The 16,953-nt window shown below is 37.5% G+C and overlaps 2 protein-coding genes and 1 pseudogene across 2 annotated transcripts; all 3 read left to right on the top strand.

The window, feature by feature from the left end:
* On the top strand, positions 1-1,450 carry LOC113750714 (transcription factor bHLH30-like). Its single transcript, XM_027294661.1, has 2 exons — positions 1-204; positions 908-1,450. The coding sequence occupies exons 1-2, from the start codon at positions 1-3 to the stop codon at positions 1,448-1,450; spliced, it is 747 nt and encodes a 248-aa protein (XP_027150462.1).
* A 1,643-nt stretch (positions 1,451-3,093) lies between these two features.
* On the top strand, positions 3,094-9,181 carry LOC113749600 (AP-4 complex subunit mu). Its single transcript, XM_027293393.1, has 13 exons — positions 3,094-3,270; positions 3,880-3,974; positions 4,401-4,604; positions 4,999-5,115; positions 5,228-5,356; positions 6,396-6,522; positions 6,754-6,857; positions 6,956-7,060; positions 7,309-7,403; positions 8,202-8,289; positions 8,412-8,472; positions 8,582-8,655; positions 8,786-9,181. Exons 1-13 carry the CDS (start codon positions 3,213-3,215, stop codon positions 8,882-8,884), a joined length of 1,356 nt encoding a protein of 451 aa, XP_027149194.1. The 5' UTR covers positions 3,094-3,212; the 3' UTR covers positions 8,885-9,181.
* Positions 5,453-5,588, top strand: LOC113750949 (annotated as a pseudogene).
* Positions 9,182-16,953: the final 7,772 nt, after the last annotated feature.

Genomic DNA, 16,953 nt, shown 5'->3' with positions numbered 1-16,953 from the left:
ATGCTTCAAGTTCAAGGCTGCTACGGGTTGCAGTATACAAAAAAAGATGGTGCTGGAGTTTTAAGCTCAGGTTCGGGACTCAAGACTCCTGAAAAAAATCCACAAGCTGCTGCTAACAAGCATGCCCTTGCGGAGCGTTATCGTAGGAAAAGAATCAACAACCACCTTAATACTCTCCGCAAACTCTTCCCCAATCTCCCTAAAGTAAGGGCTTTTTTTTTCCTAATACATAAATTTGTTCTCTTTAGGGCCGGGTAGAAACAAGAATAACATATAGTAGTGGAAGTTTGTATGATTTCCCAGCACCATGCATGCATAATCACACAATATTCTTTATTCGAAAATGTAGTTTGATAGACTTGGTCTTTAGACGGTCTTAAAATCAACAAGAATGTTAAATGTAGCATTTGGAAGCTACATCATGTATATACTTGCAAGTTACAGATTACTGGTACAATGTCGAGTAATGTGGCTAAAGCACGACATGTGTAAGTTAGAAATTTAATTTACATTATCCGTCAGTGTCACATGAGTTAAATAATTATCAGTGTATGCACCGTCACGATTGAATGTGTGATATATATATATATATATATATATAAAATTTGGATTTCAAGTACAAATTTAGATTAGTTATCATATATTTAACGATAACAGTGTATATTGTGTAGACGATTAATCCATGTTATATGCACATGCAAACAGTTTCAGCGCTGAATTCAGTATTTATTGGTATATTGTCGAGTACTAATCGCTCCATCAGCATTTCACTGCTAAGGAATGTCGGTGCTATCCTTTTGGACACTGATTCTGCACATTTCATTGGTTTTCGGCACCATAGAAAATTCACTTTTGGACAATTCAAAGAAATTGTGTTCATGCAAAATAGTTTATTGTTGTCTTGCAGAGTGATAAACCAAGGGTGCTTATGGAAACGGTTCGATATCTAAAGGAGCTGAGGAAGAAGGTGGCTGACCATGTTGAAATGAACAAGGATGGCCAAGAAGAGTGCTGCATTGGTGGCAAAAGGAGTTGTTCATTGTTTTTACCCGGTGAGAAAGATGAGGTGAGTGTGAGTTACTACTCTGACGGTGAAGGAGGAGATCATGGCGTTGATCAAGGAGAACTGTTGATGGTGAAAGCCACGATATGCTGTGAGGACAGGCCGAGGTTAAATGCAGATTTGATGGAAGCGGTTAAGTCTGTTGAAGGGAGGGTGGTCAAGGCTGAGATGGGTACCATTGGAGGACGGACCAAGGCTGTCTTGGTGGTGCAATGGTGCCAGCAAAGCCTTCATTGTGGTGGTGGTGGTGGTGAGGAGGAGGAGGAGGAGGTTGGGTCGCTGAGGAAGGCGTTGAGGGCGGTGGTGGAAAACAGGGCCTTGACTCCTTCGTTGTTGTTGGGCCCCGAGCTGCTTATTTCCAGTTGGACCGATAGATTCGGGCCTTGAACGGGGCCGGTGCTTGTTTTGGCCCGCCTGCAGTTAGTGATGGCCCTTTTCAGTATATTGTTTGATCATTGATCAATGCGAGTTTGTCACAGCTGACAAATGGGTTAAAGGAAAACTCAACCTGTGACAAAAATTAAGAAAAATATAAAACAAAAAAAAAAAAGAGGAAACCAATGTTCGTATTAAGTAGTTGTATACTAATATTTATTCCACGTCCTTTTTTCCTCCCTTGTAATTTACATACATTCTTATCTAGAACTAGTTTGTTGTTAATTTCTTTTCCATTTTCACAGTTTGGATTTTCAAATTCGTTGTACTTTGATTGGCTTCCTTTGTAAATTAAATTCCAGTAAGATTAAACCAGTAAGATTAAATTCCAATCCACATAGCATATTTGGGGTTTTTGTCCATGGACGGGCTCATTAATAAATAACCTTGTGGTAGTAGGGTGACTCTTTTTGCCTAATGTATTGCTGCAACCAACCGTCTCCAAATTTTTGGGTTTAGATGGACGGCAACTAGGGGTTTATTGATTAGGGATATAACCGAATCTAATCAAGTCGAATACTTTAGTGTTCATGGTTGTTTGATTATTTTAACGAATTTAAAATTTTATTTAAATTTGACATATTTAGTTATCGAATCGAGTTTAAACGATTTTTTTTTTTTTTATTGAACTTGAAAGTTATCGTATCTAAAAAAAATGTTCAAGTTTGATTTAACTAGTTAACCAATTAACTTCAAACAAACTTTTACCAAATTAAACTTGATTTGAGTATCGTATAATTTGATTCATCTTTTAACCTTATCATTAACATGGAACTTTCCCTTGTGTCGCTACCCATGACAAATTCGAAGGAAAGAAAATAATTAAAAAAAAAGGAAGAACTACAATTTCAGTCCCCAAATTTTGAAAAATGTATCAAAGTGGTTCTTAAAGTTATAAACTAAAATAAAATCTGATCCCTATTATTTTACATTTTTTTTTCTACAAGCCATGAAATTTCATGCCTTTCCTAAAAGCATGAAAAGAGGCAGAGCTAAAGCCTTGTTTCGATTGCTGTTTCCTGAAGCATAATTTTACATTTTTTATGATTTTTTTTTATACATTTATCAATTACCATTTTACCTTATATACATTAAATCTCAAAAAGTATTATAATAATTTTTTTAAAAAAATTCTTAAATAATACCTCTTAGATTTTGGGAGACCATCTTTTTTTTTTTTTTTTTTGTCGACATAGGGATGTCCGGATCAATTCTTACAGGGTCCGACTAATCCCCTGCGGCCCGAGCCCGGCGTCCCAATCCGACCAAGGCACGATAAGTGCACAGGCGTCCCCATAGCACAGTTTCGAACCCGGGACCTGAAGGTCCCAAGGGAACGCTGCTACCATGTGGCTAAACTCGTGGGAGCGATTTTGGGAGACCATCTTGATGCCCATCATTTGGAAAAAATTATATTATTAATTCAACATTATTGTATCTTTTTTGGTGATGCAATGTATGCTACGTTGGTCTAGCTGAATTTACTCACAAATCCTCTAGTTAGAAAAAAAGATAGAAAGAAAGAGAAATATAGACGACGTCGTCGCGCTGAATTTCTCAGTCGTCCCTATAAGTTGAGTAGCACTAGCACCGTACCATTCAGTGCAGACAGGAAATCACGTTGACCCGACCCGATAGGAATTAAAGCTGAAAAAGCTTCGAAGCTCCCAATCGGAAGCGTCCAGCAAGTGGTGGTGGTGGTGCACTGGTGGTGATGATCTCTCAGTTCTTCGTCCTCTCGCAAAGAGGCGATAACATCGTCTTTCGCGACTGTGAGTTCCCCCTCTATTCTCTCTATACATGCGTCTCTCGAAAACTTTGAAATCAGAATGTTCGTTGCAGATCTCATTACTAACTCTTTAGCTTCGAATTTTCATATCTTTATCGATTGTAGATGCTAATCAGTGCGATTCTGCCTGTATGTATGCTAATTGTGTACTTACCTAAAAAAAGTTATGCCAATTGGGAATTGAATTTGGTTTCAATAATTCAAGGTCCATCAATGCTGACGCAAATTTCCTTGTTCTTTGTTTCGTAATTTTTTGATATTTCATTTTGCTATGTTAATGCTTGATTCACTGAATAGCGTAAGCAAATAAGTACTCCCATGAATCTACTTTTTCCTATTTGTTAAAGAGTACTATATCTTTTTTCGCTATTCCATGATTTAATTTGATTCTAATTTTCTGGTTAGCTCTTTTGGAACTTTTATCGAATGATAAACAATTAAGCTCATTGTGGCCAGACCCTGGGGAATGCCTGAACTCACGTAATAGGGGCGACTGATATTATATGTTACAAATATGAATATACTTGCACTTTTAAATTGTATTTATCAGATTGTCACTTCTTTCTTGCTAAGATTATGTGAATGAATTCAGATCGTGGTGATGTGCAAAAAGGGAGTGCAGAGATTTTCTTCCGCAAAGTAAAGTTTTGGAGTGAAGATGCCGAAGAGGAGGCTCCACCTGTCTTTGTAGGTATTTTGTTTCCGTGTGGAACTGCTTGTAAGTGTGATATTTATCTGTATAAAGGATTGTATTAGAGTACTTTAGAAATTCTGACACCTCTGGGGGACCCAAGAGACGAAATCCTTTTTCTGTATTAGAGTACTTTTGCTTCTGAAATTAGCAAAGGCTGGTAACAACATGCACAAAGTACCTCCTTTAACAAGAAAAAAGAAGTAATGCTGACCTTGTTTATTCACTAGTAGTGTTATTTCAACTGGAAGAATGTTATTCTGAAAATGATGGATATCTGTTACCTACAGGTGGCATATATGTTTTTTTGTGTACCTTGGTTATCATTCTTCTCATGTTTTTTTCTGGCATGCTTTTGTTATTAGCGTCTAACTGTTTCTGAACAGCGCAAGCTAATGATGTTACTTTTCTTACATGAATAGAACGTGGACGGTGTAAACTACTTCCATGTTAAGGTGGTTGGTCTGCTGTTTGTTGCGACCATGAGAACAAATACCTCGCCTTCTCTGGTTTTGGAGCTTTTACAGAGGATTGCGCGTGTCATCAAAGATTATCTTGGTGTGCTTAGTGAAGATTCACTGCGCAAAAATTTTGTTCTCGTCTATGAGTTGCTTGACGAAGTCATTGTAAGTGCTAGGATGATGGATGTACTTAGTAATGTATACTCTGCCTGTTATCGCAAAGAAACTCAGAATTCATGTAATTATCTGCTGCTGGAGTTTCGTCATCACCAAGAATTACATATTAGTCTTTGTCTCTCCAATGATGATATTTGCTAGGAGTTATTTATCACTGGTATTTGTTTCTTATATTACATTTCTGAGTCTGGTTGTTCATAACTTCACACCATTCTAGCTATCCCATTTATATTTAGGAATTTTTATTTCTAAAATTTACATGGGGTCTTGTTTATGTGGTTAATGACAGTCTCGTGTAGCATTCCCTTTGTTTCCTTTTTGCATTTCATGCTATTCAGGAGCTTATAACTTGGAACATGGCTTCATATTCTTTCCTTGCTAGGATTTTGGATACGTACAAACAACATCTACTGAAGTGTTGAAGTCTTATGTATTTAACGAGCCAATTGTGGTTGATGCTGCCCGTTTGCCTCCCCTTGGTCCTGCTTCCTTGTTTATGGTATTGCATATCTCATGAACATCAACACCAAGTTTATACTTTGCTGTGGCTTTTGTATTTGTACTAAGATGTTATATGCTTTCATTAACTCCTATAACCTTAATGGTTTCAGCAAGGGAGCAAAAGAATGCCCGGTACAGCCATTACAAAGTCTGTGGTGGCAAATGAACCAGGAGGTCGTAAGAGGGAGGAGATATTTGTGGACATTATTGAGAAAATCAGTGTCACTTTTAGCTCTAGCGTGAGTGGTTTTCTTCCTCCTTTTGGATCTCAAAGTAATCTTTTGTATTTGCTGCCATTATAATGTTCTTATGCATGTGGAAGTTAATCTAAATGGGTACTTACCTGGATGGGGTCAATGGGTGATCAAGAAGGCCCATGGCCTAGGTCGGTGACCTCCATTGCACTTGGGAGGGGTGCCCGCCTACGTCATAATTTGTGGCAGTGGGGGCCTGTGTTCGTGCAGCCCCTGCTGTTAACAAGAAAAAAGTTAATCTAAACAGGGGGTCTAGTTAAATGAATGACCATGACAAGAATTATGAGAAGGGTGAGGAAATATTAACATTACGTTCAGGATGGAGAGAATGTTTAGTCGTAAGATCAGATCCATTTTAAATGAGATATTTCCTTCAGATAATTTCCAGTATTGGCTGTTTGGGAAATTCAATACTTGAGCAATATGATAACTCTTTATTGCCTCACCAAGATGAAGTGAAGGCGAAGGTTCATGTCCATGAATATGGATTTAAGTGTAAATGCCTGGAGTTTGTGGCTTCTGTATCTGTTCAGGAATCCAGAGCAAGTTTGTCTTTCTGCTTTTTACAGTAGAAAGTGGAAGCTTAAAATCATCAAGTATAAACTTTACTAGTTCATGTGTTTTTGTATTATTTTCAGAAGAAAGACAATTTTGAGTATTTCCAGCAAAACTCTGGATGAAATACAGATTGTTTATCAATGAAAGTAATGGACAATAAAGGAAGAAAACTAAAAAATCAGCATATCTAGGGGGAAAAGAAAGTTAAAGTTTTGTACTATATAGTTCTCAGCTAAGGGATTTGTTATTTTCCTGTAGTTTGATGTTTCACGCTTTATGTGCCACACACAGTGAACTGTTGTGTTCATGCTTATCATTACCCAGCTAATCTTCTGTAAAAGGAGTAACTTGCCTGTGATGTAGTGCTTGAATCTGCATTCTTTTTAGGATCTCTAGTGTAATTTGACTTATGTAATTTTCAGCTTATTTCCATTTGTTGTAAGATTACGTTGCTCATACTCTTCAGGGATATATATTAACTTCTGAAATTGATGGAACTATTCAAATGAAGAGTTATCTGACTGGAAATCCAGAAATCAGATTAGCTCTTACTGATGAGCTAACCATTGGAAGAGGCGGGAGGTCAATATATGGTATTTCAAATTGCTTGTCTACATATATATTTCTAAACTTCTATGATTCGTTCTTTAACCTGTTCTCAATCTAAAAGTCCCATACAATGATTCAATAGATCTTTTATCGTATACTGTGCATGTATTGTAATGTGTTCTTTTAAGGCTTCCTATTTCCCAGACTCTCAGAAGTGTCCTATACTGCATTGTATTGGAGGACACTACCTCATCAAACTTTATGTTCTGTGTCAGATTATGGGGGTTCGTCAGGTTCAGGTGCTGTAATACTGGATGACTGCAATTTCCATGAGTCTGTACATCTGGATAGTTTTGATGTGGACAGGACCCTAAGTCTGGTGAATGATACGAGACGATCGCGAACTGTATCGGTTTTGGTTCCTTACGAGAATCCTTTTTGTCTGAATTGGTTGCTTTGTCCTTTTTGTTTGATCAGGTTCCACCGGACGGTGAATTTCCAGTCATGAATTACCGTATAACTCAGGAATTTAAGCCTCCTTTCCGTATTAACACATTAATTGAAGAAGCTGGACAGCTTAGGGTAGATTTCTGTTTCCTGGAACTTGATGTTTAAATCCGTATAAGCTTTCCTTTTAACTTGTATTATATCTTAAGTTGTTAGACTTGTTAGGTAGTGTCTACAAATCTTGTTTCCATGCATTTCTTCCTTAAAATTGGAGCAACTGCTTACTCAAAAAAAAAAAAAAGGAGCAATCCTACTGCCCAGAATTGGACTGTGAGATTGTGCTTCTGATTAGCTGTAAATTCTCCATCTTTCTGTTTCTTCAGGCTGAAGTTATGTTGAAAATCCGTGCTGAGTTTCCTTCAAGCATTACTGCAAATACAATTGTAGTGCAGATGCCATTGCCTAAATACACCACAAGGTAAGTTTGGAATATTTTCCTTGTCTGAAGTGAGTTGCACCTCCTTTTGTGCGAGTTAACAAAAACAGCTTCTTCTTCGTTTTTTTGTTTTTGGGTTTTTTTTGTGTGTGTTGTTGGGGGGGGGGGGGGGTTGCAGAAGAATGTAGGAGTATAGAACTTGCAAAAATAATTGCCATACCGAGATCATTTTTCTCTTCTGCATGAGAGAGAAGTTTAGGTGGAGAGGATTGCGGATACTGAGGAAATCAGCTAGAGTGGAGAAGTGGGATGGGATAGTTATAAGTTAGACTAGAGCGGAGAAAGCAGGAATAGTGATGGGCATGGTGAGAATCTAATCCCTGTCTTTAGCGGGCCCTTGACCACCGTGCTATATATCAGATAGGCTCGAGAATTTGTGAGGTTGGAGGACTCTTTCTTGCGGGGCATTCATTACTCTTTAGCCTTAGGCTGCTTTCACAATCACAAGGAAACAAGACATCGTACTTTACCTCTCCGTTAATTATCTTGAACAAAAGCTTGCATCAACTTGTCTCTCCCTCTTTTATCCCCCCTTCTCCACTTTTATTTACTTTATTCGGAGTGATAGATCCTGCTGATTAGAGGGTAGGGAATCTCGTTTAAGCTTACAACAACCAGTTTATGATATGCATTGTTCTTGGTCGGACTTAGTTAGACTTGTATTGCACATCTGCTTTAGATCAAAAGGCTAAAGTCTGGCAACGCGAGTGTATTAACCAATAAGGTGCACTATAAATTGTTTGGTGTTGGATGCTAACTTCTTTTCTATCCTTCATTCAGAGTTAGTTTTGAGTTGGAACCTGGAGCCGTTGGACAGACAACTGATTTCAAGGAATCAAATAGGAGACTGGAGTGGAGTTTGAAGAAGGCAACGTTTTCTTCCTAGCATTCCTGACTTTCAACATGCTTAAAGCTCATATATTCAGTTTGCTGAAGTGTATTGTAACTTAATTATCTGGCAAGTGTTGCTGATTGATACAATATCTGCAGATCATCGGTGGATCAGAACATACACTGCGTGCTAAGCTGACTTTTTCGCAAGAATTACATGGTACGCTAGAAGATTCTTGAACTTTTGGGGAGATGATTCTCTTAGTTGTGTGTGTTAGATATTTCCTCATTCATTGCTATATTGATCCCAATGGTGCTGATTGATGCAGGGAATATCACAAAGGAGGCTGGACCTGTGAGCATGACCTTCACCGTACCAATGTACAATCCTTCTAGGCTCCAGGTAACAATATTAATACTTCTTAGTAATCTAAAGGCCGTTATTGATTCTTCTTATTTCCTCTTTGGATCCCCTTCCGGATGAATTGTCATTCTTCTTGCAGTTGACTAATACTCAGAATTCTCTGATGCAGGTGAAATACTTGCAGATAGCCAAAAAATCCAAAACTTACAATCCGTATAGATGGGTGAGATACGTAACCCAGGCTAATTCCTATGTTGCTCGCATATGATAGAAGAGCCCTTGTCTGAGACGTAATTTTTCGTTCTTGTTATTATCCTTTCTGCTTCTCAATTTCCGTGTAATTGTGATAGAGAGTCGATCATATGATACTGGAGTGAGTGATTTTTCACTTCTTTCTGGTATTTGCACTCTTCAGTTAGGTCTCTAGTAGCAACTATATATTTTTAGTGGGTGAATCGGAGCGCAGGAAATTAAATAGGGAATGCGAATATCAATTCCCTATCTTAAACTTAAAGTGGCCTGGGATTAATCACTGTGCAATTTATGAATATGAAGCAGCTTATAATATTCCAAAAGAAATTTCGAAGGGATAGGAGTCGTACAGAGTAGGCTGGTTATTGTGTGAAGAAATAGTTGGAGAAGTTCAACTAACTTACTTGAAAAACTCCGTGCATTTTCCTGACTACCCTCTCATATTTTTCTCCTTCCTATCATAGTAGTAGTCCACTGCCGGACTCTTTGAGGCAGCATCTTGCCATAAATTCCAAAAGAATGCTTTTTACAAGTATCGCATTCTACGGAATTACTTTATTCTTCTTTCAAAGTTATAAACAGCTGCGCAAAAGTAAAAGAGATATGGCAAGTTATCAGAGCTCTTTTGCTTTGCTTCTTCTTTTCCGCCTGCTTACATTCTCTGCACTGAGTAGCTTCGAAGTAAATATTAGCTGCCTGTTGGATCCTCCAACTTTGCCTGCGGTGCCTGAGCTTCCCAAACCCCAATTCCCATCTCTTCCTACATTTCCAACTTTGCCTGAACCTACCTGACTTGCCAACTTTACCTGAGCCTCAACTGCCAAATCCTGAGTTTCCCCCTTTTGCCTGATATCCCAGCCCTGTCAAAACCGAATTTTCCTGAGCCTGAACTACCAGCAGCATTGCCTCAATTACCAACCCTTCCGAAGCCTGAGTTACCCCTTTTGCAAGCCCTGACTTCCCAAGCCTGAGGCACCTAAAATGCTCCCCTGACGTGCCCAAGCTCAGAGCATTGCCTTTGTGCACGTGTTATGTTTTTTGGGTTTTGCATGCTCTCTAAATTCAATTGCAATCGAGAGTGTTTTGTGATCTATTTCCAGTTTCAATTGATTTTTAATATGCAACTTCGTGTCGTTTACGAATGAGATGAAGTGTGATCATAAAGCGCAATTTCTTTTGTTTTGAATTTTTAAGTTCGTGCAAATGAAGCTTAAGAGTAAATGAAGCTCAAAGTTAGAAAAGTAGACTGTGATCAAGGGCTCCATGCACATGCAAACAGGGACTTGAAATCTTAAAAAGTTAAACACACATGGACCCTTGCTATTTTCCAAAATTTTCATAGATACCCAGGCAACTTTCGCTTTTTTTCCAAATTTAGAAAACCAGAATTTGAGAGATGGAAAGGGAACAAGGCCTTCGCTCAGTAATCTTAAAGGGTTACGTACACATGTAACTTCATAAAAAATACTACTATATTATTTCCCTTCTTAATCGAAATTGGGTGAAATTTAAGAAGCGGAAAGGAGATTAGAACTCGAGAATCTTTTTAAGTCCCGAGATCTCAATTTTAACCATTAAACCAAAAGTGTCATTGTCGATATATAACTTGTAACTAGGTGGGCTCAAAGTGGTTAAACAAAATCATCTATAATCTGTGAATTTAGGAGTTATATTCCACTCAATTCCATTTCCTCACTTCCATCTGACTCGGAGTTTTGGGCAGATTGCATTTTTGAATTGACTTCTTAGTTAGAATGATCAAGTGATCAGTCTAAGGATTTAACATGCATAATCAGCACGTTGCAAGAATTATTAAGGGAAATCTGATCTATGTTTAGAAGAGCATTATGAAGGCTCATCATTAGTATCTTCCAAATGACCCAGTAGTTAAAAAAACTACTAAAAGACAAACACAGAATTTGCTTTGGCTTTTTCCTGAGAAGCGAGAATAACAGAAGCTTCGCGTATCTGTGTCATGGGCGGTGCATTTGATTTGCCTTCTCTTTGATGGATTCAACTTTGAGACCGGCTTTCCTAATTTGAGTAACAGGCTCGACTATTTGCACAAAGAGAGGCTCCATGGTGCTTTGGTGAAAGAAGTAAAAAGAGGAAAGCAATAAAGAACATCAAGGGCATAGTTACCGGGAATCCACCAACTTTTTTGGAAGCCTATTACTTCTAGGCTACAGTTAAAGTGGCATCTTTTGACCTTTTTGTTTGCAACATTTTTTTATTTTTTTTGTCAACACAGGGTATCTTGACTTATATCAGACTAGCCCCTCCGATGGTGCAGAGCTCGCCCTATCAGACTAGCCCCTCCGATGGTGCAGAGCTCGCCCTAAAGATGTACCATACGGTAACAAGTGGGAATCGAAACAGTGACCCCTAGTCAAGGACCTAAATAGCCATTGGGCTTTTGGTCCAGTGGTCATCCCAAGCCTTCTTAGGCTTGGTGGTGTGGGAGGTCAAGGGTTCGAACCTTGCCTCCCACAAAATTTGTCACAATATGTGACGGTCTTCTTTGACCAGTTTCGATGGAGTTTCTACTCACATCGAGTCCCCCCCCTTCCCCTCTAAAATAGGCTAATTTAGGTTATACGAATTCTATCGTGTCGACCAAAAAAAAAAAAAGGACCCAAAGAGCTAACCAGTGAACTATCCGCTCGGGGGCTTTTTTGTTTGCAACATGGATGTAATAAAAATTGTAAAGGAAGCTATTACTACTAATTCAAAGGGCAATTAAATTTCAAATGATAAATGAAAACTTTTACAGGTAGTTAGTTTGGAAGTTGAGGATAGAAAAGAAAATAAGAGAAAGGCTTAAAAGGAGAAGAGAGGATAAGAAAAGAAGAGAAGAGATTTTGATGATATTTGTGAGTTTGTAAAAGAAAGTAGATGATTATAAACATATATGTCAATAAAATTTCATTCAATAGCATTTTAAAGATAGAATGCACAATTTAAAAATTTTTTAGGCTTCCCCCAACTTTCCTTCATTTTCTGCATGATTTTGGATGGAAATTTTTTTTAATTGTAGAGGGCATCTCCATCGTCCTAAATCAAATCGGCTTCTTAAACATTCGAAACACCTAACTTTTTTTTCCCTTCTTTTTTTTTTTTTCTGTTCAAATCTTATCTCCCAAACTAGCCGTAAAGCTGTTAATACTCAAACGAATGGAAACTCAAGAAATATTAAAAGTTTTGTGTTATATATTTAGGAAAACTCAATAATTACTCATCTGCATTTTGTTCGATTTGACTGAAATTTTTCTTTACAAAATTTGTCCATTTGGGTAGTTGTTTTCGTTTTTTATTTTTAATTTTAGAAAAATTTTATTGTAGCGCATTTTTAAATAAGTGTGTCTGTAAGAATTTTTTTTTTAAAAAAAGAAATAGTGAAAAACTGTTTGAGAATTTTGAAAACCATGCCCATCCAAAATAGATATATAACAAAATAAGAACGAAACTAGTTGCTTTGCAAAAAATTGTTAGAAAATAAGAAATTGTAGCTTTAAGTATGTACTACTACTACTTTTTGCGCTCAAGCTCAGACATTTTGGGCCCGCCTTACTGTGAAACTACTAGCAAAGAGTGGCAAAAACTCTCACGGGAAAATCTTAAAGAAGGGGAAGTACGATTGGGATTTTCATCCAATTGGTAAAACTTCTTTAAGTAGATTAGATGTTGTACATTTACAATCATAATTTTATTAACTTATTGAGTTGATATATAGGAACAAAAATTACGTGTGTAACAAAAATATATACTAAATCAGGTAAAAAGTACAACAACCATACAATTGTATTAACCCCTCCTCCTCCCTGAAAAAATCACCAAGCCGAAGCCGGACAAATTGCAACTGTTGATTCAAAACTTCATCACAGGAAAGGTCGACACATTATTATTGGCAGCAGACTTGCATAATTACTACGGTTCTACTTAATTATTCATCTTTTGTTTCTATTCCTTAATTTTCTTCATGCATTTCATGTTCAATCCGCATGAATTGGACTGCGACCATGCATGCTGATCAAGATTTGCATCTTACATCCTTTGTCTGCCTTTTGATTTGTATTGTGAGGTCTCTATGTATTTTTCTTTAGATCAAATTAAGCAAACGCCGCTTAACTTCTATGCATACCCACCGAATGGCTTCGTTTGGATTAGCTGTTTTTCAGTGCTTTTGAAATATTTTATTGTAACAATATTATGTGTAGAAAAAACTTTTACAATAGATGTTTTTGGGATATACTTTGACGTACTTTTAAATTTTAAAAATATTTTTTTAAAAAAAAAATTAATACTACCACTCACAGCCACCACCGTCATCACTCCCTCCCTCTCCTTCCTCCTCCTCTCTGAGATCTATTACAACTAGCACTTCGGATATATGTGTGGTGCCAACCTAAATACTCGACCTAGTAATTGTAGCTTGTAAATTCAAACATACATCATTAGTTGGAAGGAAAATATCGTCAAGATTACAAGGCGTCGTAATAAACCATTGATAATATAATTTAATGTTCTATTCTGTCACTCTAATATTAACCTAATCTCTGAATTAATTTTAGAAACACTTCTACTACTTATCCCTGAAAAGTGCATACTTTCAAATGTTTAGAGGCTTTTGTCCTAGTTCAAAATGGAATACTATCTAAAAATTCAAACCCGTAAATCACTACTACTAGTAAATAGCAGTCGAAAATTGGAGGCCTCTCACCGTCACATTAATTCAAAATTGAAGAAAAAGTGTATCACCAACCCTTTTTGACTTTCTTATAAGAGAAAAAAAAAAAAAAACTGAATCTACACGTTAGCATGCCACCCAAATGATTGCAAGCTTTGAAACTCCGTCCAAAATGTCACCGCTTGCAATTAAGCTTTAATGGAAAGAAAGAAAGAAAGAAAGTTCGGGGAAACAAGAAAGAAAACAATTTAGGAGCCGTCCTTGCGCACACAGAGTTGAAACAGCAGCATAAATGATATTGATACTACCGCTAAAACACAGGAAGGATATGCTGCATAGTTACCCCTCGTCTTGATCGGTGGTGGTTTAGGGTGTGTTTGAATTATAATTTTTCAGAGATCAGAAAAATTATTACGTTTTTCGTGAATACATTTTCAAATCACCTTTTTATCTCACATATATCAAATCGTTACAGTAATTTCTTTACAAAAAGTTCAGAAAAATGCAATATATACAAAGATTTAATCCCTTTCGAATTTTCTTTGAACCTCTTTAAGTCCCCTCCCTCCTCTAGGGTATAGAATAGAAATAAGTCTAGAATAAATTCTATAGTATCCCCAACCAAAAAAAAAAAAAAAAGAACGAAGGATATGGTGGGCTCAAGACACACTACCATGCACGCACGGTGAAGCCCCGTGAAGATAGCTAGCTAGCTCTATAGTAGTAGTATTTGTTTGAACTCAGAAGTGCTTTTTTGTGGATTATGATTGGGTTGGTAAAGACTTGGGCGCATAAACTACTGAATGAGAAATTGTCAATTAATGTCCTCAGGTTCAATTTTTGATAAACAAGAACCAATATGATAGTGTAGTTCAAAAACGCGAAATTGTGATTAGTTTTGATACCCAATTGGATCCCAACCACAAGTTTATGCAATGGCCCAAATTTTGAGCAGCAGCAGCAGCATTGATTGTTTTGTTGCTGCCCCTTGGTCCCGGAAAATACTACTAAGTAGTACTACTACTACCTTAGACTTAGATGAGTTATTTTTTTACCAAAAGAAGAAAAAAAGAGCAGAAGCAGCTAAAAAACAAAAAGCGAGACGGATGGTGCAAATTGAGCAAAAGGGCTTCTCGTCAAAGGATGCGAGCAGCAGCAATGAGTCTTTGAATTTGCTTTTGCCATCCCCAAACAAGACAAACACACAGTAGAGGGATGAGAAAGCCTACATCCTTCCTTCCTTCCTTGCATATACATATATCTCTATCAACAAAAAAGAAAAATATTTTGTTGGGAGCATATAATAAGGTGACAAATAGATCACTCTAGAGAGAGAGAGAGGAAGATGGATACATCGAGGATGATTGATGACGATAGATTTTTTGACATAAAAGATGATGAGCAGCAACAAGAGCGTGCACAGCAAAGCAAGAAGAAAGGGCAAAAAAGAAAGAAAACCAAACAAGCCACATCATTCTTTCTTCAAGTTTCAGCCCCCCACCCCACCCCACCCTGGGAAATAAACCGCCCATGTCCTTGTCAAATCCACTCGGTCGGGGGAGGTGCTGCTGCTAACTAGAGCTGGCAATTTGTCCCAAGTCCCAATGGGCTACCCATGCCCAAAGGAACTTTGGGCGGGATGGGTATTATAATTTGGTATTGGGTTTAAGTTGGGACACATCCCAACTATACCCATTAATGAATGGGAAAGGATGGGAAATACTTGGGTACCCATTGGGCTCAAATGGCAAGGGCTCCGTTTGGATTAGCTGTTTTTGGTAGGTGTTTTTGAAATATTTTATTGTAGCAGTGTATATGAAAAATTTTTACTATAAAATTTTTTTGAAATATTTGATATATTAATATGGATGGGATGTTTCTTGAGTTATTGTATATTACTGTAACATTGTATTTGAAAAACTTATTTTTTGAAAAAAAAGTCAATCCAAACGGAATCTTAGATTCAAAAATTATCTTTAACAATTTTTATAGTTATACCAGCGAATATAATCTAGTAGTCTTCCTAGTCATTATCCACAAGAATTTCCAGCATTTCAGTTAGTTTAGACCTGTCATCCTTGGACAATGATAAGGATAAATATTCAACATCCTAAGGACCTTGGCCATCTTGATATATGTTGGAATATGGCTGTATATCTATCTTTTCCTTTATTTGTTAATCCAATTTTTGGTGGGAATCTTGAGTATAAAGCACTTGCATGTTTATTTAATAAAACTAAAAGAAATTTAATAAATCAAAAATATTAAAATTATATAAAAATAAAAAATGAATTAAAGGAAAAAAAATATGTAGAAAATGGATTTGGGTATTGGGCGGGATCAATCTAAACCCATCCCAAAATGATCCCGCCCAAGTTAGTCCCAAAACACATATGGGTAAGGTTGGGCCCAAACCCATATGACTCGGTTCCATCTCAAACCCAAGCAAATCCCGCCCATCCCGCCCATTTTGCCACCTCTACTGCTAACCATTACTTGACTCCTCCTCCCCCAGGCCCCAACCCAACCCCTTTGTCTCTCTCTCTCAAACTCGATGGATGGAATGGAAGAAAGAAAAATTACTCCTACAACTAGAGAGTAGAAAACCAAAGCTTGAGGAGCTATAACCAAAATAAATATATGTTTCCATCTTCTACTGTTACACTACTGTTTTACCCTCTAGTCTCTTCGCCAACCTTCTTCTTATCTCTCCACAGAGTCTTCCTCCAAATCTTCCTTGCTTTCCCATCTTCTTCTCCCCCAAGTCCCCCCCGTCTCTCTCTCTACCAAGTTGTAGTAGTAGCATTAAGTGGAGCCTTTGGTCTTTACCAGAGCTTCCTTAGTTTCCAAGTTCACCCACCTCCCCATCCCCCACACCATCTGCCATGCTCCCATGCCCCTGTCCCCCAGCCTCCCCCATATATTTATATATATATATATATATATATATATATATAATAGCAGTAGTATTCACTATTCACACACAACCACATCTCGTTTCCAAGTCATCTGTTCTTTTATCACCAAGCTATATAGGGAAAATTCCTGTCCAAATCCAATCCCCTCTCCCACTTCCTTTACCAGCTTAGGCCCTTTACTTGCCAAGTCCCACATCTCTCTCTCTCTCTCTCTCTCTCTCTCTGTGACTGTGTGTCCGCTCCTTTCTCTCCTCTCCCCCATCCTTTTATTCATTTTCTTGAATTGATCTGCCCTTATTTTATTGATTTCCAATATAAAATCCCAGTACACTATCCAATCATCCCTCCCTCCCTGTTTCCATCATCATTAATAATACTACTAGTATATAAGAGGTGGTATATTTTATACTCCAGAAATAAGCCCTCCTCCACACAAACAAAAAAAAAAAAAAAAAAAAAAAAAAAGTATTCAAGAAAATA

This window comes from Coffea eugenioides, chromosome 10, assembly GCF_003713205.1.
Source record: "Coffea eugenioides isolate CCC68of chromosome 10, Ceug_1.0, whole genome shotgun sequence".
Classification (NCBI taxonomy): Eukaryota; Viridiplantae; Streptophyta; class Magnoliopsida; order Gentianales; family Rubiaceae; genus Coffea; species Coffea eugenioides.
The sequence above is the reverse complement of the archived record's forward strand: the minus strand, read 5'-3'. Positions and strand labels throughout refer to the sequence as shown.

Coding starts and splice junctions, on each gene's coding strand:
- LOC113749600 (XM_027293393.1), top strand. CDS start 3,213: ATGATCTCTCAGTTCTTCGTCCTCTCGCAAAGAGGCGATAACATCGTC. Junction 3,975..4,400: donor AGGAGGCTCCACCTGTCTTT/GTAGGTATTTTG, acceptor TTACATGAATAG/AACGTGGACGGTGTAAACTA. Junction 8,473..8,581: donor TTTTTCGCAAGAATTACATG/GTACGCTAGAAG, acceptor TGATTGATGCAG/GGAATATCACAAAGGAGGCT.
- LOC113750714 (XM_027294661.1), top strand. CDS start 1: ATGCTTCAAGTTCAAGGCTGCTACGGGTTGCAGTATACAAAAAAAGAT. Junction 205..907: donor TCTTCCCCAATCTCCCTAAA/GTAAGGGCTTTT, acceptor GTTGTCTTGCAG/AGTGATAAACCAAGGGTGCT.